We start from the raw sequence: 23,582 nt of genomic DNA, 5'->3' as shown, positions 1-23,582 counted from the left end.
GTCCCTAAGAAAGGGAGTTTGTGGAGTCCCTATGAGATGGATTCTTAAAACAGCTTGTACTGGAGCCTACCAGAGAGAAGGCAATTCTAGATTTAGTGTTGTGTAATGAACCGGATTTGATCGGCGACCTCGAGGTAAAGGAGCCATTAGGACGAAGTGACTATAATATGATAAGTTTTAATCTACAAATTGAGAGAGAGAAGGGAAAATCGGAAATGTCAGTATTACAGTTGAACAAAGGGAAATATGGAGCTATGAGGGAGGAGCTGGCCAAAGTTCAATGGAACAATACCCTAGCAGGGATGATAGTGGAACAATAATGGCAAGTATTTCTGGGAATAATGCAGAAGGTGCAGGATCAGTTCATTCCAAAGAGGAAGAAAGATCCTAAGTGGAGTAAGGGGAGGCCGTGGCTGATGAGGGAAGTAAAGGACAGTATAAAAATAAAAGAGAAGAAGTATAACATAGCAAAGATGATTGGGAAACTTTTGAAGTGCAACAAAAGATAACTAAAAAGGCAATACGCGGAGAAAAAATGAGGTGCGAAGGTAAACTAGCCAAGAATATAAAGGAGGATAGTAAAGGCTTCTTTAGGTATGTGAAAAAGGAAAAGAATAGTTAAGACCAAAATTGGGCCCTTGAAGACAGAAATGGGTGAATTTATTATGGGGAACAAGGAAATGGCAGACGAGTTGAACAGGTACTTTGGATCTGTCTTCAATAGGAAAGACACAAACCATCTCCCAGATATAATAGTGGCCAAAGGACCTAGGGTAATGGATGAACTGAAGGAAATTTATATTAGGCAGGAAATGGTGTTGGATAGACTGTTGGCTCTGAAGGATGGTAAGTTCCCGGGACCTGATGGTCTGCATCCCAGGGTACTTAAGGAGGTGGCTTTAGAAATCATGGATGCATTGGTAATCATTTTCCAATGTTCTATAGATTCAGGATCAGTTCCTGTGGATTAGAGGGTGGCTAATGTTGTCCCAATTTTGAAGAAAGGAGGGAGAGAGAAAACAGGGAATTATAGACTGGTTAGCCTGATGTTAGTGGTGGGAAAGATGCTGGAGTCAATTATAAAAGATGAAATTACGACACATTTGGATAGCAGTAACAGGATAGGTCTGAGTCAGCATGGATTTACGAAGGGGAAATGGTGCTTAACTAATCTTCTGGAATTTTTTGAGGATGTAACTATGAAAATGGACAAGGGAGAGCCAGTGGATGTAGTGTACCTGGACTTTCAGAAAGCCTTTGATAAAGTCCCACATAGGAGATTAGTGGCCAAAATTAGGGCACATGGTATTGGGGGCAGAGTACTGACATGGATTGAAAATTGGCTGGCTGACAGGAAACAAAGAGTAGCAATTAATGGGTCCCTTTCGGAATGGCAGACAGTGACCAGTGGGGTACCGCAGGGTTCAGTGCTGGGACTGCAGCTGTTTGCAATATACATTAATGATTTAGATGAAGGGATTAAAAGTAACATTAGCAGATTTGCAGATGACTCAAAGCTAAGTGGCAGTGTGAAATGTGAGGAGGATGTTATGAGAATGCAGGGTGACTTGGACAGGCTGGGTGAGTGGGCGGATGCATGGCAGATGTAGTTTAATGTGGATAAATGTGAGGTTATCCCCTTTGGTAGTAAGAAAAGTAAGGCAGATTATCTAAATGGAGTCAAGTTAGGAAAAGGGGAAGTACAACGAGATCTAGGTGTTCTTGTACATCAGTCACTGAAAGCAAGCATGCAGGTACAGCAGGTAGTGAAGAAAGCTAATGGCATGCTGGCCTTCATAACAAGGGGAAACATATAGGAGCAGAGGTCCTTCTGCAGCTGTACAAGGCCCTGGTGAGACCATACCTGGAGTATTGTGTGCAGTTTTGGTCTCCAAATTTGAGGAAGAACATTCTTGCTATTGTGGGAGTGCAACATAGGTTCACAAAGTTAATTCCCGGGATGGCGGGACTGTCATATGTTGAAAGATTGGAGCGACTGGGCTTTTATACACTGGAATTTAGAAGGATGAGAGGGGATCTGATTGAAACATATAAGATTATTAAGGGATTGGACATGCTGGAGGCAGGAAGCATGTTCCCGCTAATGGGTGAGTCCAGAACCAGAGGCCACAGTTTTAGAATAACCATATAAGACCATAAGACCAGAAGACAAAGAAGCAGAAGTAGGCCATTCGGCCCATCGAGTCTGCTCCGCCATTTTATCATGAGCTGATCCATTTTATCCTATTTAGTCCCACTGCCCCGCCTTCTCACCATAACCTTTGATGCCCTGGCTACTCAGATACCTATCAATCTCTGCCTTAAATACACCCAATGACTTGGCCTCCACTGCTGCCCGTGGCAACAAATTCCATAGATTCACCACCCTCTGACTAAAAAAATTTTTTCGCATTTCTGTTCTGAATGGGCGCCCTTCAATCCTGAAGTCATGCCCTCTCGTACTAGACTCCCCCATCATGGGAAACAACTTTGCCACATCCACTCTGTCCATGCCTTTTAACATTCAAAATGTTTCTATGAGGTCTCCCCTCATTCTTCTAAACTCCAAGGAATACAGTCCAAGAGCTGACAAACGTTCCTCATATGTTAACCCTCTCATTCCCGGAATCATTCTAGTGAATCTTCTCTGTACCCTCTCCAACGTCAGCACATCCTTTCTTAAATAAGGAGACCAAAACTGCCCACAGTACTCCAAGTGAGGTCTCACCAGCGCCTTATAGAGCCTCAACATCACATCCCTGCTCCTATACTCTATTCTTCTAGAAATGAATGCCAACATTGCATTTGCCGCCTTCACTACCGACTCAACCTGGAGGTTAACTTTAAGGGAATCCTGTACGAAGACTCCCAAGTCCTGTTGCATCTCAGAACTTTGAATTCTTTCCCCATTTAAATAATAGTCTGCCCGTTTATTTTATATAACCATTTAACAATTACAGCACAGAAACAGGCCATCTTGGCCCTTCTGGTCCGTGCCGAATAAGAGGTAGGCCATTTAGAACGGAGTTGAGGAAAAACTTTTTCACCCCGAGAGTGGTGGATATGTGGAATGCTCTGCCCCAGAAGGCAGTGGAGGCCAAGTCTGTGGATGCTTTCAAGAAAGAGATGGATAGAGTTCTGAAAGATAGTGAAATCAAAGGTTATGGGGATAAGGCAGGAACTGGATACTGATTGTGGATGATCAGCCATGATCACAGTGAATGGCGGTGCTGTCTCTAAGGGCCGAATGGCCTACTCTTGCACCTATTGTCTATTGTCTGCATTTCTGTTTTAAATGGAAACCTCTCTATCCTGAGACTACCCCACCATGGGAAACATGCTTTCCACATTGACTGTGTCTAGGCTTTTCAACATTTGAAAGGTTTCAATGAGATCCACCTCCCCCCCCACCCCCCATCCTTCTAAATTCCAGTGAGTACAGACCCAGAGCTATAAAACACTCCTTGTATGGTAACCCTTTCATTCCTGAAATTATTCTCGTGGACCTCCTCTGAATCCTCTCCATTGCCAGCACATCTTTTCTTGGATGAGGAGCCCAAAATACTCAAGGTGAGGCCTCAATGGTGCCTTGTAATGCCACAGCATCAGATCCCTGGTTTTGTATTCTAGATCTCTTGAAATGAATGCTAACGTTGAATTTGCCTTCCTCACCACCAACTCTATCTGCAAGTTAACCTTTAGTAGGTTCTGCACAAGGACACCTTAGTCCCTTTCCAAGTTTTGGATTTTCCTGCCCCCCCCCCCATTTACAAAATAGTCTGCACATTTATTTCTTCTACCAAAGTGTATGACCATGCATTTTCCAGCATTGTATTTCATTTGCCACTCTCTTGCTGATTCTCCTAATCTAAGTCCTTCTGCAACCTTCCTGTTTCCTCAACTCTACCTGCCTGTCCACCAACCTTCGTATCATCTGCAAACTTGGCAACAAAGGCATCTATTCCATCATGTAAATTATTGATGTTCAGCATAAGAAGAAGCAGTCCCAACACCAACCCCTGCGAAACGCCATTAGTCATTGACAGCCAACCAGAAAAGCATCCATTTATTCCCACTTGCTCCCGCCTACCAATCAGCCAATGCCCTAACCGTGCCAGTAATTTGCCAGTAATTTTCCTGTAATACCGTGGGTTCTTAAATTGGTAAGCAGCCTCATGTGTGGCACCTTGTCAAAGGCCTTCTGAAAATCCAAATATACAACATCCACTGCATCCTCTTTATCTATCCTATTTGTAATCTCCTCAAAGAATTCCAACAGGTTTGTTAGGCAAGATTTACCCTTCGGAAACCACACTGACTTTGTCCTATCTTGTCGTGTTACCAAATACTCCATATCCTCATCCTTAACAATTGACTCCCAACATCTTCCCAACTACTGTGGTCAGGCTAATTGGTCTATAATTTCCTTTCTGCTACCTTCCTCCTTTCTTAAAGAGTGAAGTGCATTTGCAGTTTTCCAGTCCTCTGGCACCATGCCAGAGTTCAATGATTTTTGAAAGGTCATTACTAATGCCTCCACAATCTCTACCATTCCCTCTTTCAAAGCACTAGGGTGTAGTTCACCTGGACCAGGTGACATATACCCTTGAGTCTTCCAGCTTTTTGAGCACCTTCCCCTTTGTAGTAGTAACTGCACTCCTCTTCCCTCACACCGTCCAACACCTGGTGCACTGCTTGTGTCTTCCACAGTGAAGACTGATGCAAAATATTTATTTAGTTAATCTGCCATCTCCTTGTCCCACATTATTATTTCTCTGGCCTCATTTTCTAGCAGTCCTGTATCCACTCTCGCCTCTTTTATTTTTTACATACTTGGAAAAAGCTTTTGCTATCCACTTTGATACTGTTTGATAGCTTGCTTTTATATTTCATCTTTTTCCTCCAAATGATACTTTAGTTAATCTCTGAAGGTTTTTAAAAGCTTCCCAATCCTCTGTCTTCCTACTAATTTTTGTTTTGTTGTATTCCCTCTTGCTTTAAATTAACTTTGACTTCCCTTGTCACCATGATTACTATTTTGCCATTTGAGTTTTTCTTTGTTTTCAGAATACATCTATTCTGCACCTTACTTACTTTTCCCAGAAACTCACGCTATTGCTGCTCTGCTGTCATCCCTGCCAGCAGCTCCTTCCAATTTACTTTGGCCAACTCTACTCTTATACCACTAATTTTCTTTACTCCACTGAAATACTGCTACATCGGACTTTACTTTCTCCCTATCAAATTTCAAGTTGAACTCAATCATATTGTGATCACTGTCTCCTAAGGGTTCTTTTATCTTAAGCTCCCTAATCACCTAATCCAGTATAGCTGATCCCCTTGTAGACCCAACGACAAACTGCTCTAAAAAGCCACCTCGTAGGCATTCATTAAACTCACTCTCTTTAGATCCATTACCAACCTGATTTTCCCAATCGACCTGCATGTTGAAATCTCCCACGATTATCGAAATCTCCCATGATTATCATAATCTCCCTTTTGATATGCCTTTCCTATTTCTCGTTGTAATCTATGATCCACATCCCAACTACTATTGGGAGGCCTGTATATAACTTCCATCAGGGTCCTTTTACCCCTGCAGTTTCTAAACTCAACCCACAAGGATTCAACATCTTCCCATCCTATGTCACATCTCTCTACTGATTTGATGCCATTCTTTACCAGCAGAGCCACACCACCCCTCTGCCTACCTTCCTATCCCTCTGATACAACGTTTAAGTTTGGACATTCAGCTCCAACTACAACTATCCTTTAGCCACGATTCAGTGATGGCCACAACATCATACTTGACTACAAGATCATCCACCTTATCTCTTGTACTCCATGCATTGAGATGTAACACTTTGAGTACTGTATTTGCTACCCTCTTTGATTCTGCGTCCCTAATGCACTGATACTTGCCCTGCTGGCTGCAATTTGCCCCATCATCTGCCTACCCTTCCTGACAGTCTGACTGTACACTATCTTTGCTTTTTTTTACCATCTGCCCTATCCTGAGTCCCTTCACCTGTTCCCACCCCCCTGCCAAATTAGTTTAAACCTTCCCGAACAGCTCTAACAAACCTGCCTGCGAGAATATTGGTCCACCTTGGGTTCAGGTGCAACCCATCACTTTTGAACAGATCATACCTCCTCCACAAGAGATTCCAATGATCTAAGAGCCTGAAGTGCTGCCCCTGCACCAGCTTCTCAGGCACGCATCAATCTGCCAAATCATCCTGTTTCTACCCTCACTGGCGCATGGCACAGGCAGCAATCCAGAAATTATTACCCTGAATGTCCTGCTTCTCAACTTTCTACCTAGCCCTTTAAATTCTCCTTTCAGGACCTCTTTGCTTTTCCTTCCTATGTCATTGGTACCAATATGTACCAAGACATCTGGATGCTCTCTCTCCCTCTCCAAAATGCTGTGGACACGATCCGAGACGTCCCTGACCCTGGCACCTGGGAGGCAACATACCATCCGGGTTTCCCCTTCACATCCATAGAATCTCCTGTCTTTTTCCGTGACTAATGAGTCCCCTATCACTACTGCTCCCCTCTTCTCCCTCTTTTCCCTTATGCACCACGGACCTATGCTTAATGCCAGTAACCCAGTCTCTGTGGCATTCACCTGGGAGGTCAGACCTCACAATAGTATTCAAAGTGGTGTACTTAGTATTGAGAGGAATAGCCCCAGGGTTGCTCTGCACTAACTGCGCTAGCACATTTCCGTTTCTCCTGACAGTCACACAGCTACTCGCCTCCTGCAACTTGGGGTTGATGACTTCCCTGGTGATTAAGGACCCCATAACCAAGGACATTCCCTCTTCTCATTGCTATCATCGAGGAGGAGGTAGAGGAGCCCAAAGACGCACACTGAATTTTTCATGAACAGCTTCTTCCCCTCCGCTGTGGACACGATCCGAGACGTCAGATTACTAAATGGAAAATTAACCCATGTACACTGCTTCATTTTTTTTTTGTATTACTAATTTAATCATTTATGTATATTTCTTAAAGTAATTTGTAGTTATTATTATGTGTTACAATGTACTGCTGCCATAAAATAACAAACAATCATGACATATGCTGATATTAAAGCTGATTTTATTATGGCAAAGTGTGCAGTTTTGTAAAGAGAGAGCTTGCCCGTAAATCTGTTCGAATTCATTGGGAGGTAACGTGCCAGTCAGATAAATAAGCGTCAGTGGAAGTTGTTTACTTGAATTTTCAGAAGGACGGTCTCAAGGTGCCACACCTGAGATGTTAAACAGATAAGAGCCCATCTGTTAGAGGCATGTTATGAGCATGGAAAAAAAGTTGGCTGACTGCCAGAAATCAGAGTGGGGTCATTTCTGGGATAGTTTCCAATGAAAGCTTGGAGGTGTTGTGGATAGTGTGGAGGGGTGTCAGAGGTTTCAGTGGGACATTGATAGGATGCAAAACTGGCTGAGAAGTAGCAGATGGAGTTCAACCCAGATTAAGTGTGGAGTGGTTCATTTTGGTAGGTCAAATATGATGGCAAAATATAGTATTAATGGTAAGGCAGTGTGGAGGATCACAGGGATCTTGGGGTCTGAGTCCATAGGACGTTCAAAGCAGCTGCTCAGGTTGACTCTGTGATTGGGAGGGCGTACGGTGTATTGGCCTTCATCAATCGTGGAATTGAATGTAGAAGCCGAGAGGTAATGTTGCAGCTATATTGGACCCTGGTCGGACCCCACTTGGAGTACTGTGCTTAGTTCTGGTTGCCCCACTACAGGAAGGATGTGGAAGCCATAGAAAGGGTGCAGAGGAGATTTACAAGGATGTTGCCTGGATTGGGGAGCATGCCTTATGAGAATAGATTGAGTGAACTCAGCCTTTTCTCCTTGGAGTGACAAAGGATGAGTGGTGACCTGATAGAGGTGTATAAGATGATGAGAGGCTTTGATTGTGTAGATAGTTAGAGGCTTTTTCCCAAGACTGAAGTGGTTGCTACAAGAGGACGCAGGTTTAAGGTGCTGGGGAATAGATACAGAGGAGATGTCAGGGGTAGGTTTTTTACTCAGAGTGGTGAGTGCGTGATATGGGCTGTTGGCAACGACAGTGGAGGCGGATATGATAGGGTCTTTTAAGAGACATTTAGATAGGTACATGGAGCTTAGTAAAATAGAGGGCTATAGGTAAGCCGAGTAATTTCTAAGGTAGGGACATGTTCGGCACAACTTTGTGGGCCGAAGGGCCAGTATTGTGTTGTAGGTTTTCTATGTTTCTATGATCAGTAGAGTTTGCAGAGGTCAGTGTTGGGACTGCAATTTTTCATGTAATGCATTAATAATCTGGATGAAGGAACTGATGAAGTTTGCAGATATCAGCAAGACAGGTGAAGGAACAGGTAGAGTCCTTATGTAGGGACTCTGCAGAAGGACTTGGACATCTAGGGAGAGAGGGAAAAGAAGTGGCAGATTAAATACTGCATAAGGACGTGTGGGGTTATGCACTTTAGCAGGAAGAATAAATGTGTAGACTAGTTTCTATTTGGGAAGAAAATTCAGAAATCAGAGTTGCAAAGGAACTTGGAAGTCCTGGTTCAGGTTTCACTCAAGGTTAATTTGCAGGTTGGGTCAGTAGTAAAGAAGGCAAATGCAATATTATCGTTCTTTGGACCTGAATATGTGCAGGATGTACTGCTGAGGCTTTATAAGGCATTAGTCAGACCACATTTTTAATATTATAAGTGATTGAGGCCCCATATTTAAGGAAAGATGTGCTGGCCCTGGAGAGGGTCATGGAGGAAGGTCACAAGAATGATCCCAGAGACACAGGCTTAACATATGAGGAGCATTTGATGCTTCTGGTCCTTTATTTGACAGTTCAGAGAGAGCTCATTGAAACCTACCGGACATTGAAAGGCTTGTATAGAGTGGACATGAAGTGAATGTTTACATTAGTAGTGGAGATCAGAATCCTAGGGCTGAGCCTACAGAATAAAAATTATGTCCCATGAAAACTGATCTGAGGAACAATTTCTTCAGCCTTGAGAGTGTTGTATCTGTGGAGTGCATTTATAACAGAGGGCTGTGAAGGCCAAGTCATTGAATGTATAAAAGGCAGAGATAGGCTCTTAATTGGTAAAGAAGTTAAAGGTTGTGGAGAAAAAGTGGCAGAATGCCAAATGAAAAAAATCCATTGTGAATACAAGAGCGGGCTTGATGAGTCTATTACCAGTGATTCTCGAGGGGGCATTAGGGGAAATAGAAGTCATCGATTGGCGGGGGGGGGTTGTAAGCGGCACCTTAACTTAAGGCTCAAGACCTGACAAACCACATCAACTTGCTGCTGTCCTCAACATCCAATAGGCATTCCCAGTTTGTGTTAATTTTTTATTTTAATTTAGTCCCGTTAATGATAGATAAATACGTGCAGCACAATCTCTGAGTCTGATGGCAGTGAAACCTTGAATTCTAATCCTGCTAAGAAACACAAACTAGAGGAAGTGCACCAATACAATGTTACATACCTGGAGAATGGTTTTATTCCATTCCCATCAAATCGGCAACACCTCATAGTCTTATTTGTAATATTGTACTATCTGATGAAACCATCAAGATAAGATGGCGCCAGTAACTGGCGACTTTGTGCGTGCTCTCCTGAGCAACCTGCCTTCTCCACTATCCTATACCCGAGAAACCCTTCTAAACCTCCAATCTGCTACATCTAGCAAGATCAACAACACCCTGGCGAAGCTACTGACCCAGCTGGAGACTACCGCGCCAGAATTTCTTCTTAAACTCCGGACTGTACCTGGACCCAACCAGCGAGGCCCACCACGTTCCCGGAGACCCATGGTCTGCTACTGTGCCGAAGCGTTTGCAGACACGGCCCATTTCGACCAGCACCTCTCCGGAGCAGACGACCACACAGAAGTGACAGTGGAGACCTCAAGGTGCCCCAGGCGCTTCCCCGGAGCGACCACCGTAAAGCCTTGTTAGTGGCCACCCACAGCTGCCGGAAGTGAGGCCTCCGCCACCGACCTCGGAAATCGAGCCCGAGGCTCGGCTGGAGCGGAGGCCTCCGCAACTGTGACTCGGTTTACAGACTTGTTTCAGCCAGGAGCCCGGCCATCCGGGATTAAGTGTCGGCTTCGGGGCCTGACCCAATCGACAGCCTGGGTCCCCGGCAGCTGGAAGTGGCAGCAGAGCCTCTCCCGTCACTTGGCCTGACCCGGAGTGCCCGACAATGCGACCCGCCGATCGATCCACGCGGGACGCATCCACCAACCTCAAAGAGCTGACAACAACACTCTGCATCGATGGAAACCTGGAAAGATGCACTATTTACCGAGGAAGCGTGGGAAAAGAGCTGGGCTGCTGGTCAGATTGAAGCTGAGGGGCTTCAGGGTCCCTGTGCCCACCATCCTACTAGCTAATGTGCAAGCCATAGAGAACAAGGTGGATGATCTTAAAGGGAGACTCACCTACTGCAGGGAGATGCAGAACTGCTGTGTATTCTGTTTCACCGAGACCTGGCTCTCCCCTGCCACCCCCGACTGTGCCATCCGACCGGAGGGATTTTTGATCCATCAGATGGACTGCATGGCGTCTTCGGGCAAGACGAGGGGAGGTGGTGTCTGCCTACTGATCAACACTGCGTGGTGCTCGGACACAGCGGCACTGACAAGCTCCTGTAGCCCGAACCTGGAACACCTGTTGGTGAAGTGTCGTCCCTACTATCTGCCACGGGAATTCACCTCGGTCATACTGAAAGCTGTCTACATTTCCCCCCCCTCCCCCCCCACCAGGCGGACGTGGAGTGTGTTCTGAACATACTGTTTGCCAACATCAGTGAACTTGAGACCAGGTATCCGGAGGCTTTGCTTATTACAGCCGGGGGCTTTAACCAGGCCAACCTCAGAAAGGCGCTGCCAAAGTTATACCAGCATGTCTCCTGCCCCACTAGAGGCCCGAATATACTTGACCACTGCTACACAGCAGTCAAGGATGCCTACTATTCCATCCTACGACCTCACTTCAGAAAATCGGACCATCAGGCCGTACTCCTCCTCCCGGCTTACAAACAGAAACTGAAGCGGGAGGTCACTGTGTCAAAAGTAGTGTCGCGTTGGACGGAGGAAATGGATGAGGTCCTCCGTGACTGCTTTGAATCGGTGGACTGGTTAGTATTCAAGGACTCGGCAGCTAACCTCAATCAGTATGCCTCAGCTGTCACGGACTTTATTTGGAAATGCACAGAGGACTGTGTGTCTCGCAAGACGATCCGGGTATTCCCTAACCGGAAACCTTGGATGAATTATGAGATCAAGTCCCTTTTAAAGGCTAGAGCTGCGGCTTTTAGGTCCAGGGATACCAGTCAGTACATGGAATCCAGGTGTGAACTCCGGAAAGCCGTTAAGGGCGCCAAGAGGCAATATCGAGCCAAGTTGGAAGCCTAGGCTAACCAAAGGGATGCTGGTAGACTATGGCAGGGTCTAAATGAGATCACTGGGCACAAAGAAAAGGCTGGGAATATCAATAACTGTGGCGCTTCTCTTCCTGACGAACTTAACGTATTCTACGCAAGATTCGAACAGAAGAGGAGCGTCCCACTCCCTCTGGATGAACCGGACCTGGTGACATCAAGATTCATCGTCACCGAGGAGGACGATAGAAGGACCTTCCTGAAGATAAATCCAAGGAAGGCGACGGACCCAGATGGCATCCCAGGACGGGTTCTCCGGGCCTGTGCAAGCGAGCTAGCTGGAGTGTTTGCAGACATCTTCAACTGCTCCTTGCTTCAGTCTAAGATCCCCTCATGTCTAAGAAGGCAACGATAATCCCAGTGCTGAAGAAGAGCAAGGTGGCATGACTGAATGACTATTGACCTGTGGCTCTGACATCAATTGGTATGAAGTGCTTCGAGAGATTGGTTATGGCACACATCAACCACAGCCTACCGGTCAACTTCGACGCTTTGCAGTTCGCCTACCGGAGCAACAGGTCAACGGCAGATGCCATCTCTCTGGCCCTACATTCCTCTTTAGAACACCTGGAGAATAAAGACGCATATGCAAGGCTCCTTTTCATTGACTACAGCTCTGCCTTTAATACCATCATTCAAATAAACTGATTCCTAAGCTCTGGAACCTGGGCCTTAGTACTCAGATTTGCAGCTGGATTTCAACTTCCTCACAGACAGGCCCCAGGCTGTAAAAATAGGGGACAAGCTCTCCTCTACAATCACTCTGAGCACCGGTGTGCCCCACAAGGCTGTGTACTCAGCCCCCTGCTGTACTCACTGTACACCCATGATTGTGTAGCCAAGTTTCCATCAAACTCAATATATAAGTTTGCTGATGACACAACAATTGTAGGCCGTATCTCGGGTAATGTTGAGTTTGAATACAGAGAGGAAATTAAGAACCTAGTGGCATGGTGTGAAGACAATAACCTATCCCTCAACGTCAGCAAGACGAAGGAATTGGTTGTTGACTTCAGAAGGAGTAGCGGACCGCACGACCCAATTTACATCGATGGTACGCAAGTGGAACAGGTCAAAAGCTTTAAGTTCCTTGGGGTCAATATCACAAATGACTTGACTTGGTCCAACCAAGCAGAGTCCACTGCCAAGAAGGTCCACCAGTGCCTTTACTTCCTGAGAAAACTAAAGAAATTTGGCCTGTCCTCTAAAACCCTCACTAATTTTTATTGATGCACCATAGGGTGCATCAGAACCTGGTATGGAAGTTGTTCTGTCTAAGACTGAAAGAAGCTGCAGAAGATCATGAACACATCACTCAAACCAATCTTCCGTCCTTGGACTCACCTTACACCGCATGCTGTCGGAGCAGTGCTGCCAGGATAATCAAGGACACGACTCACCCAGCTAACACACTTTTCGTCCCTCTTCCCTCCGGGAGAAGGCTCAGGAGCTTGAAGACTGGTATGGCCAGATTTGGGAGCAGCTTCTTTCCAACTGTGATAAGACTGCTGAACGGATCCTGACCCAGATCTGGGCCGTACCCTCCAAATATCTGGACCTGCCTCTCGGTTTTTTTGCACTACCTTACTTCCCATTTTTCCATTTTCTATTTATGATTTAAATTTTCATTATTTACTAATTTTACTATATTTAATATTTGTAATCCAGGGAGTGGGAAGCGCAGAATCAAATATCGCTGTGATGATTGTACGTTCTAGTATCAATTGTTTGGCAACAATAAAGTATAAAGTAAAGTAAAGATTGCAGGAACACTTCCATAAAAGACACCCTGTAAAGGCTACTTATAGTATTACTCATTACCAGAAGATAAAAGAAGCATTTAAAATGCGTTGCATATTCGAGTCATCTGCCAAGAAAGCTGAAAATGACCTTGATAGTGGTCTCATTGCTTCTTATAACATCTCCAAAATGATAGCAAAGTGTGGAAAATTTCAAAAAATTGGTGAAAGATTAATAATGCTTGCTGTATCAGAAGTGCTCACCACTGTTCTCAAAATGGATACCAGTATTTTAAAATCAGTTCCTCTAAGTAATAACTCTAGAGCTCGCCTTATTGATGAAATGAGTGAAGACATTGAGTATCAACTATGCACAGAGCTTCAAACAACAGAATTTGGGATACAACTGGATGAGTCAACTGTGAGACAATGAGGCATTGCTAATGGCATATGTACGGTTTATCAAAAATGGGAAAGTTTATGAAGAGATTCTTTTGTAAAACGTTCAAAACAAATATCAACGGAGAATCAATTTATGACCAGTTCAAAATGCATATTGAAGATAAAAGAATTGCGATTAGGAATATGATTTCCTGTGCAACAGCTGGAGCACCATATATGACAGGTTGCTATGCTGGTTTAGTGGTATTTATGAAAAAAGAAATTCCAAAATCATTGTGTAATTCATCGTCAACATCTCGCAGCCAAATACCTCAGCCAAAGACTTTTTTCAAGTATGACTCTTGTAATATCTGCTATCAACAAAATTAAACCTCATCCATTAAATAACAGAATATTCCACCAGTTATGCCAAGATAACAATGAAGAATTTGAATGCTTGCTTCTTCACACTGAAGTGTTTGTTATCAAAAGGCTGCTGCTTAAAATGTTTCCTTGATCTTTTTGACATTGTGCTTGAATTTTTGCTCCAAGTCATCTTGGGAAACAAGATGAGGCATACCTAGCCGATCTGTCTGAGAAAATGAACATCCTAAATTTGAAACTGCAGGGTGAGAATTTCAACTTAATCCAAACAAAATGTGCAGTGGCCACTTTTATCGGAAAATTGAAAATATATTAGCAGAACACTGGGTGAAGAATGTTCTTACAGTTGCCCTGCATGGAGAGTATAGCACTTTCTTTCACAGACAGTGATTTGCAAGAGTACTGCTTACACCTGCAGTCATTGAAGAAGGACTTTCAGAATCGAATCAAAGATTTGAACGATCTGGAAATTCTGGACTGGGTAAATTAACCCATTTCTTTGCAACGTGGAAGAACAGGAAGAGAGCTTACAAGACGAAATTATCAAAACTCAGAATGATGAGAAAGCAAAAATGCTTTTCAAACATGTTGGCTTTTGTGGTATGCGGCTACACTGTCATACGAAATTTCTTGCTCATTGAAGAAGAGCCAAACTCCTCTTCATTGTATTTCCATCCTCCTACCTTGTTAAGAGGCTTCAGTGCAATTAACCAGATACTCTCAAAAAACAGAAACCGCTTGGACATTGTTGCACGTGGAGACCTGAGGTCTTTGCTGTCACAACTTGAACCAGATATTTCAAGTCTTGCTAAAAGCCATCAAGCTTAAGGATCCCATTGATATCAAAGCTACTGTACAGTGCACAGGTACTGTGTAAGCTAGATTTAAAGACAAATGAAAATTTAAAGCAGAATAATGTTTCTGATATTAGCATAAGGAAGTGCTGGGAAGTATATTGTGCCTAAGAGGGGTGTTGGCAAATATGAAGGTGTTTTAGGGAGGTACTGTGCTGAAAAAGGTTAAGAAACACTGGTCTATATGCATATATCTTATGGTTTTATAGCCTTTACACCTTGTTGTCAACCACACTGTACTTTATCTGTAACTGTAACATATTCTGCCTTCTGTTATTGGTTTACCCCCCCCCCAACTATTTCAAAGTAATTGGTTTAAAATGATCTGTATGGATGGCTTAAGTTTTTGACTGTGTCTCAATGTGACAACAATAAACCAACATCAATACTGGAATTGCATGATCTGTGGCATGACTAAAATTTTACGCAAATACCATAAAAACATTGCACATGGGAGCAGAATTAGGTAATACAGCCCATCACGTCTGCTCCGACATTCCATCATGGCTGATAGATTATTCCTCTCAACCCCATTCTCCTGCCTTCTCCCTGTAACTTTTGACATCGGACTAATCAAGAACCTATTAACCTCCACTTTAAATATGTCCAATGACTTTGCCTCCACAGCTGCTGTGCAATGAATTCTACAGATTCATCACCCTCCGGCTAAAGAAATTTATCCACATCTCTGTTCTAAAGGGACGTTCCTCTATTCTGAGGCTGTGCCCTCTAGTCCTAGACTCCTCCACAATAGAGAACACCATTTCCATATCCACTCTATCAAGGCCTTTTAATATTCAATAGATTTCAGTGAGGTCCCTCCCTCCTTCTTCTGAACTCCAGCCATACCGACCCAGAGCCATTAAACCGTCCTTATACATTAACATTTCATTTCCAGAATTGTTACTTTTACTTTGTGCCCCTAATTTAAAAATCCATTATTTATTTTGCCAGGTTATTATTTTGAATATTTAGTAACTTTGGATATCTACAGTATATATCTGCCTTCTCAAACCTCTGAAATTTGTTTTCCTACTTAAAAAAAATACTGCTGTTGAAGATGACCTTTTGCTTGATGGGTGCATCAATTTTTACTTTATTGAAGCTTAATTATACAAAAAGCTGCATGGAATGTTCTAGGTCTAGGGGTGGAGCTACAATGCAAAGTGATACTAAAATCTTTATTTTTCCACAGCTAAATATCGTGATATCTTTAAAGATATTATCAACAAGATTGCAGTGGTAAAACAGGAAGATGTAAGTATTTGCTATATTTAACTTTTTTCTTCCATGCTTTCTTTTCCAATACACACAATTTGCTTACGCTTTGCAACTAAATCTTTATTACATACACCTAGATATTCAATTATGTATAGGGAATCCTATAAATGAAAGTGTGTGTGTTGGCAGTTTTGATACCCTTTGTATAGCCTTCACTGTGCTCTATATTTCTTGTTTTTGTTTCCAGTTCCAGTGGAACGGCAACATTACCTGAGCAAATTTACTTTGAGTTTCATAAATTGAGAATCATGAAGAGTTCATTACTGAAACCAAAAAGCTGGTTAGTTGCGTGACTGATTTACATTTCCAAACAGTTAATGTTTCTAATCAAATCCCTTCATATGGATTGAAAGATAGGAGAGACAGCCAGTATATTAAAAAAAATTAGAGTAAGAACTAACTGGTGATAGGTGCCAGTAAGTGATGGTGGGTAAAAAGGCAGATACTGGGGAGAGTTGGAGTTATGCCAGAAGCTGAGAGGTGATTGGTAGAAGTGATAAAGGGCTGAAAATGATTAAATCTGTTGGAAGAGGAAGTTGGAGCACCTCCCGCCCTTTATTCCATACTCCCTTCCCTCATAAACACAAGAAATTCTGCCAATGCTGGAAAACTTGAGCAGTGTGCACAAAATGCTGGAGGCAGCATCCACAGAGGGGAGTAAATAGTTGGTGTTTCAGCCTAAGACCCTTTATCAGGACTAGTAAGGATGGGAGCAGAAGCCAGAATAAGAAGGTGGGGAAGGGGAAGAAATACAAGTTGGCAGGTGATAGCTGAGACCAGGTGAGAGGAAAGTCTGTGGGTGGGGCCAGGGGGAATGAAGTAAGAAGCTGAGAGGTGATAGGTGGAAGAGGTAAAGGTTGAAGATGAAAAAGTTTAATAGGAGAGGACATGAAGCATAGAAGAAAGGGAAGAAGTTGAACCAGAAGAAGGTGAGGAGAAGAAAATGGATGAGAGGGTAACCAGAATGGGGAATGGAAAAGGAGAGAAGGGGTGGGTGATTACCAGGAGTTAGAGAAATTCATGTTCATGCCATCAGGTCCATAAAGTAATGTTAGGCTGTACATAAGGTGACTGATGGGAAATAATAAAGTAGTGCTGGAATTAGTGGGAGGAGAAAGTTACTGGTTGTTCTGCGGTGGATGCTGCTATCCTTCTCCCTGACGGGTGTGGGACACAGTCCATGAGCAGGGTGGGTGGAATCTTTCACAATATCACTGGCCCCTTTTCAGCATCTTTCTGTATATATGTCAGTGGTGGATAGGTTGGTACCAGTAGCCTCCAACCTGGTGGCATGAACATTAACTTCCGCTAATGCCCTACCTCCCCCTCGTACCCCATCCGTTATTTATTTATATACACACATTCTTTCTCTCTCTCTCCTTTTTCTCCCTCTGACTATACCCCTTGCCCATCTTCTGGGGTTTTTCCCCCCTCCCCCTTTTCCTTCTCCCTGGGCCTCCTGTCCCATGATTCTCTCATATGCCAATCACCTATCCAGCTCTAGGCTCCATCCCTCCCCCTCCTGTCTTCTCCTATCATTTTGGATCTCCCCCTCCCCCTCCCACTTTCAAATCTCTTATTAGCTGTTCCTTCGGTTAGTCCTGATGAAGGGTCTCGGCCCGAAACGTCGACTATACCTCTTCCTAGAGATGCTGCCTTGGCCTGCTGCGTTCACCAGCAACTTTGATATGTGTTGCTTGAATTTCCAGCATCTGCAGAATTCCTCGTGTTTACCCAGTAATGTGTTAGGCAATTTTGATACCCTTTGTAGAGCCTTCATGTTCACTACAGTGCAGTTTATCTATCAACCATTGATGTAGTTTGTTAGGATGCTCTTTACTATGCATCTCTGGAATGATATTAGTATGGATGTGCAAAGTCCAGCTTTCTTTACCCTTATCAGAAAGTAGAGGCATTGGTGAGCTTTCTTGACTGTGTAGGATGTGTTCTGGGACCATGAGAGATTGTGTATTATGTGTACTCCCAGGAGTTTGAAACTGTTTGTAGTTTCCATTGCTGTGCTATTAACGTAGAAGGCGGGGTGTGACTGGTGTTAATAACCATCTCCTTTCCCTTGTTGACATTAAGGTAGAGGCTATTTGCCTGTCACCAAGCTTTGAGCTCTCTGCCTCATCTCTGTGGGCCATCTCATTGTCGTTGGTAATGAACCCCACCACTGTCATGTCATCAGTGAACTTGACTATATGTTTGCTTGGTATGCAAGATGGGTATTTGTTACTCTCCTCTCTCATCTGCCTATAACACCCCCCTCCCCCCCACCACCATCATGACCCACCTATTGCCTGCCAACTCCTCATTCACCTTTCTCCCAAGTTTTTTATACTGGCTATCTCCCCTCTATTGTTAATCCAAATAAGGGCCTCAGTCCAAAACGTTGATTATTTCCTTCCATAGACGATGTCCGACTAGCTGAGTTCCTCCAGCTTTTTGCGTATGGTTGATCTGTTCTTGGCTTCATAGCTTTTCATTTTTCCATCTGACATGGAAGGCAGCTATTTTGGCTCATTGAGTCGATGCAGATTCAGAGAGCAGTCCCATTCCCCACTAATTTTCCCACTAACCTTTTCAATCCACTTTTACATCACTTCCTTGTCCATGCTGCTAATTGCATCCTCACGACATCATACTAACTCTGTCAAATAGAGTTCCCTTTCAGAAAACCATGTTGATTCTACCTAATCATTGTGACTTTTCTGAGAAGTCTTTCATTGAATTTGTGTCTGTAATCCATCAACATAAGTGGAATAAATTAAGTCATTCATTGATTCATTATCTGCAATAAACTTAGTAATGTTACTATAAATAGTCTTGTGAAACTTGAAACAGTCCTTTCAGCTGCACTGTTTCATTAGAATTCTTGTTTTTATTATTTGACTTATCTAAAACTGACCAGAAGTTGCTAGAACCATAGATAGTAACTGATGACCCAGATTATCTGGTCATTATTACGATGATAATGAAAATGCTGTGCATGTTTACCTCATTACAATAGTAACTACATATCAAAATTAATTATTTTACTTGCCTTTAGAATGGAACTCTAGAATTTTTTTGAAGCATAGAAGTAGATAGTTCGGCCCATCAAGTCTTTGCAAGCTTTCAAGAGAGCAATTCCATCAACCCTTTCCTGTTTTCTCATTGCTGTGAAATGTATTCTTGCACATTTCTATATAATTCTTGTCTAAAGATACCAAGCATTGTGTTTCTAACAGCTGTAGAGGCATTGAATTTTTAATCATAATTATTCGAGTAAAACAATTTTTCTCATCTTTCTGCTTTTCCCAAAATGTTATAACAATAACCCTTGGCCCTCTGTTAATGAGAGATTTTCTTTTCATCCTGTATAAACCAGACATTATTTAGTGCATACATAACAGTGTATACCTTGATCAAATTTCCCCGTAAGTTTTGCTTCAAGAACTGTACTAACTTTGAGTATACTCGTGCAACTAAAATCTTTGAGCACCAGACCAGTAAATGTATTCAGCGCCCTCTCTAGAAATTTCACACTTGAGATTGCTTAAGTAAACTTCAATAGTTAGGGATATTTTTGGAGATGATGGCAAGGCACTGATTTTGGGCAAGGCTCCATCAAGATCATGCAGGGCAGCTGCAGCACAACGACCCACACAATATTCTTTAACAACGGATATTGTACAAAATGATCTTAGAAAAGGGGAAAAGAAGATAAAATCTGCCCACTATCCAAACCAGAGTCCAGTTTTTAATAATTGGAGAAGTACTAAAGCCCTTAGAGTGTCTACTATTAGAATCTGAATTAAATCCTCAAAGTAGTCATTCAGGAAGTAAAAGCTGAATTTTTGAAAAGAACTCAAGTGCAAACATTTCCTACTCCCATGAGTTATGAAGCTGATCACCCTCCCTCCCCAATCACTCCTAATAATCTTTGCAGCATTCTTTCCATTTACATGCATGAAGTTACCTATAACAAGAATAAAAACTGGGAGCCAGATAGTATGAGAATGATGTGTATTAAGCACCATTCGAAGACTGAAGGTATAGGTGCAGTGAGCCTTCATTCAACTGATGCAAATATGTGGGGAGAACTGTGATGGAAATCTATCCGAGATTAAGAACCTAATTGAATTTTCTTGTGGCAACTGATTATTTGGTGTATCCATTATCCTGCATGCAGCTCTAGTACAAATGGTCCTGACCCCTCATTAACTTAATGTCCTAATGGTATCATTTTTCCTTATTTCCACATGTACACTCCACATCCAGTCAACAATTATTCACAACCCATGCACCTATTGTCCTTTGCTCCTCACCCTTATCTCTGGTCCTGGTTGTCAAAGCATTGAAACAAACTATTATTCTTATGTTGAATGGCCCATCTCATCATGTCAATTTGAGCTGCTCAACCCCTCTGTTTCAGTCACTGCTCTTTCTGTTTTGGTCCTGCAGTTGCTATTGAAACAGCAATTTTTCTGTGTCCCAGTCTAAAGGAATGTTGTAATTTATTTTTTTAAATTTCAGGGTGAAAAATATATTATTCTTAAAAAGAAATATCAACATCTTGTGCGAGGAAGTAGTAGCAACACCAGAGAAGAGAAAGTCATTTTGAATACACCTGTGCAGGCATCATTTGAACAAACATCGGAAAAAGACCAACCTGTGAATTTTGGGGAAGGAAAGCAACCAAGCTCTCTCTCTGATATTCAGCAATCCATGCAAATATCACAAAATGAAGCATCAGAAACCAGGGAGCTTTCCAGTACTATATTTACTACACCAGTGAAGGTGAATGCATGTGAGTGGATTGCAGAAGATTTACAAGCTCCTTTGGAAGTATTTAGTGATTGCCAGGTAGAGTATATCTTGGTTTTTTTGCCATCTTTCTTACTATCTTAGCAGTCCCATTAAAGGCATGGTGTTCCAACTGAGAATCAGCTCAAGCATCCAGACATCTTTGGTCATTTTGCCTAAGATACCATTCTGCATGAGCAAATCTGGACTTTATATTCTGTCATTTGAAGCAGTTTCTACACATTTTCGAAAAAGCTAACAAAAGATGTAACTTCTGGGAATGGGAAAAAATGTGTATTTAAAGTTTCTATAAATATCTGCAATATAAAGACATAATGTAAATTAATACACCCCTATTTAAACAATATTAACTACTCTACGTGTAGCCCTTAAAATCTAGCTATATTCTCTGTAGATGTATACTGTTCACATACTCCTGTCCTCCCTTTTTTTTTGAATGTGTATTAAAAACCTTAATAATTTTTCTTTCCTGCTTGCAGTGTTTCTCTTGCTCTAGTATCCATTTATATATAATCATTTTAAAACATACTCTTGCAAATAGAAACTTGCATCATATAGTTCTTCTCCTTGTCTAGTGTTTCTTCATTTTGTTTGGAATTGAGTGGAGCTGTCCATGACATGAAAATACTGGACTGAGTATAAAAATAAAGTAATACATTGGAATTCTCAGTCGTTCAGTTTTTGCCACACTGCCATTTGGAAATGGCATACCAAAATCCTTGATAGCACTCCCAAGCATTGACAAAGTGTTAAAGGAACTCACTGCAATATCACTGTAGTGCCTTGTTTATTTTCCATCCATAATTTGACTGTACTAATGTTAATTTGGTACTTCTAATACCTCCATCGAATTCCATGTGTGGTGAGGATAAATCTCCATGCTATTCGGCAGTGTTAAACAGGGTTATAAACTATGGTGTTAAATGCTGTCTTTACATTGCAAATGGGTACAAACCCTTTTTCAAATAATATACTGACCATATTCAAGTATTAACTTTTCATATAATTTAAATTATTTCAACACAGCTTCAATAAGATGGGATGGCTCAGAGCTCATTCCTTGCTTGAGACCATAAGAAATAGGAACTGAATTTGGCCATTTGGCCCATTGAGTCTGATCTGCCATTCCATCATGGCTGATCCATTTTCCCTCTCAGCCCAGTATCCCTTCATGCCCTGACTAATCAAGCATCTATTAACCTCTGCCTTAAATATACCCAATGACTTGGCCTCCACAGCTGCCCGTGGCAACGAATTTCACAGATACACCAATCTGGCTAAAGAAGTTCCTCCTAATCTCCATTTTAAAAGGATGCCCCTCTTTTCTGAGGCTGTGTCCTCTGGTCTTAGACTCCTCCACCATTGGAAACATCCTCTCCACATCCAGTCTATCAAGGCCTTTCAGCATTCAATTGGTTTCAATAAAGTCACCCCTCATTCTTTTGAATTCTTGTGAGTACAGGCCCTGAGCCATCAAATGCTCATCATATGACTTCATTCAGTCCAGGAATCAATTTCATGAACAACTTTTGAACCCTCTCCAATGTCAACACACCTTTCTCCGATAAGGGGCCCAAAACTACTCACAATACTCCAAGTGAGGCCTCAGCAGTGCTTTATAAAGCCTCAATATTACATCCTTACTTTTATATTCTAATCCTCTTGAAATGAATGCTAACATTGCAATTGCCACAGATTCAACCTGCAAATTAACCTTTAGGGAAACCTGTACAGGGACTCCAAGTCCCGTTGCGACTCAGATTTTTGAATATTCTCTCAGTTTAGAAAATGGTCTACCCTTTCACTTCTTCTACCAAAGTGCATGACTATACACTTCGGACACTGTATTTCATCAGCCACTTCTTTGCCCTTTTTTTGTAATCTAAGTCCTTCTGCAGTTTATCTACTTTCTCGAAACTACCTGCCTCTCCTCCTGTCTTCGTATTGTCTGCAAGCTTTGCAACAAAGCCGTCAATTCTATCATCCAAATCATTGACATAAAACGGAAAAAGAATCGGTCCCAACACAGACCCCTGTGGAACACCACTAGTTACCGGTAGCCAACCAGAAAAGACTCCCTTGTATTCCCATTGATTGCCTCCCGCCAATCAGCCACTGCTTTATCCATGTTAGTATCTTTCCTGTAATACCATTGGGCTCTTAATCTGTTCAGCAGCCTCATGTGTGACACCGTGTCAAAGGCCTCCAAGTATACAATAGCCACTAATTCTCCTTTGTCTGTCCTGCTTATTTCTTCAAAGAATTCCAACAGATTTGTTAGGCAAGATTTTCCCTTGAGGAAACCATGCTGACAAAGGCTTTTTTTTAAATCACGTGCCTCCAAGTACCCTGAAACCATGTCCTTAACAATCAACTCCAACATCTTCCTAACCACTGAGGTCAGACCAACTGGCCTATAAATTCCTTTCTTCGGCCTCTCCGCTTTCTTGAAAAGTGGAGTGACATTTGCAATTTTCCAGACCTCTGGAACCATGCCATAATCAATTGATTCTTGAAAGATCATTACTAATGACTCTGAAATCTATTCAGCCACCCCTTTTAGAACCCCGAGGTGTATGCCATCTGGTCCAGTTGACTTATCTATCCTCAGACCTAACAGTTTCCCAAGAACCTTCCCCCTCGTAATGGCAACTTCACACATTTAATG

The 23,582-nt window shown here is 42.6% G+C and overlaps 1 protein-coding gene across 1 annotated transcript in view; it reads left to right on the top strand.

Moving 5' to 3' along the window:
* Window positions 1-23,582, top strand: part of LOC140210531 (uncharacterized) — a 71,878-nt gene that overhangs the window by 17,943 nt on the left and 30,353 nt on the right. The window contains exons 2-3 of the mRNA XM_072279553.1: window positions 16,017-16,078; window positions 20,624-20,953. Of these exons, the coding sequence (XP_072135654.1) occupies window positions 16,017-16,078; window positions 20,624-20,953 (392 nt within the window). The remainder of the gene's footprint in view (window positions 1-16,016; window positions 16,079-20,623; window positions 20,954-23,582) is intronic.

The sequence above is a fragment of the Mobula birostris genome, chromosome 2 (genome assembly GCF_030028105.1).
Source record: "Mobula birostris isolate sMobBir1 chromosome 2, sMobBir1.hap1, whole genome shotgun sequence".
Taxonomy (NCBI): domain Eukaryota; kingdom Metazoa; phylum Chordata; class Chondrichthyes; order Myliobatiformes; family Myliobatidae; genus Mobula; species Mobula birostris.
This window is presented reverse-complemented; position numbering and strand designations above follow the sequence as displayed.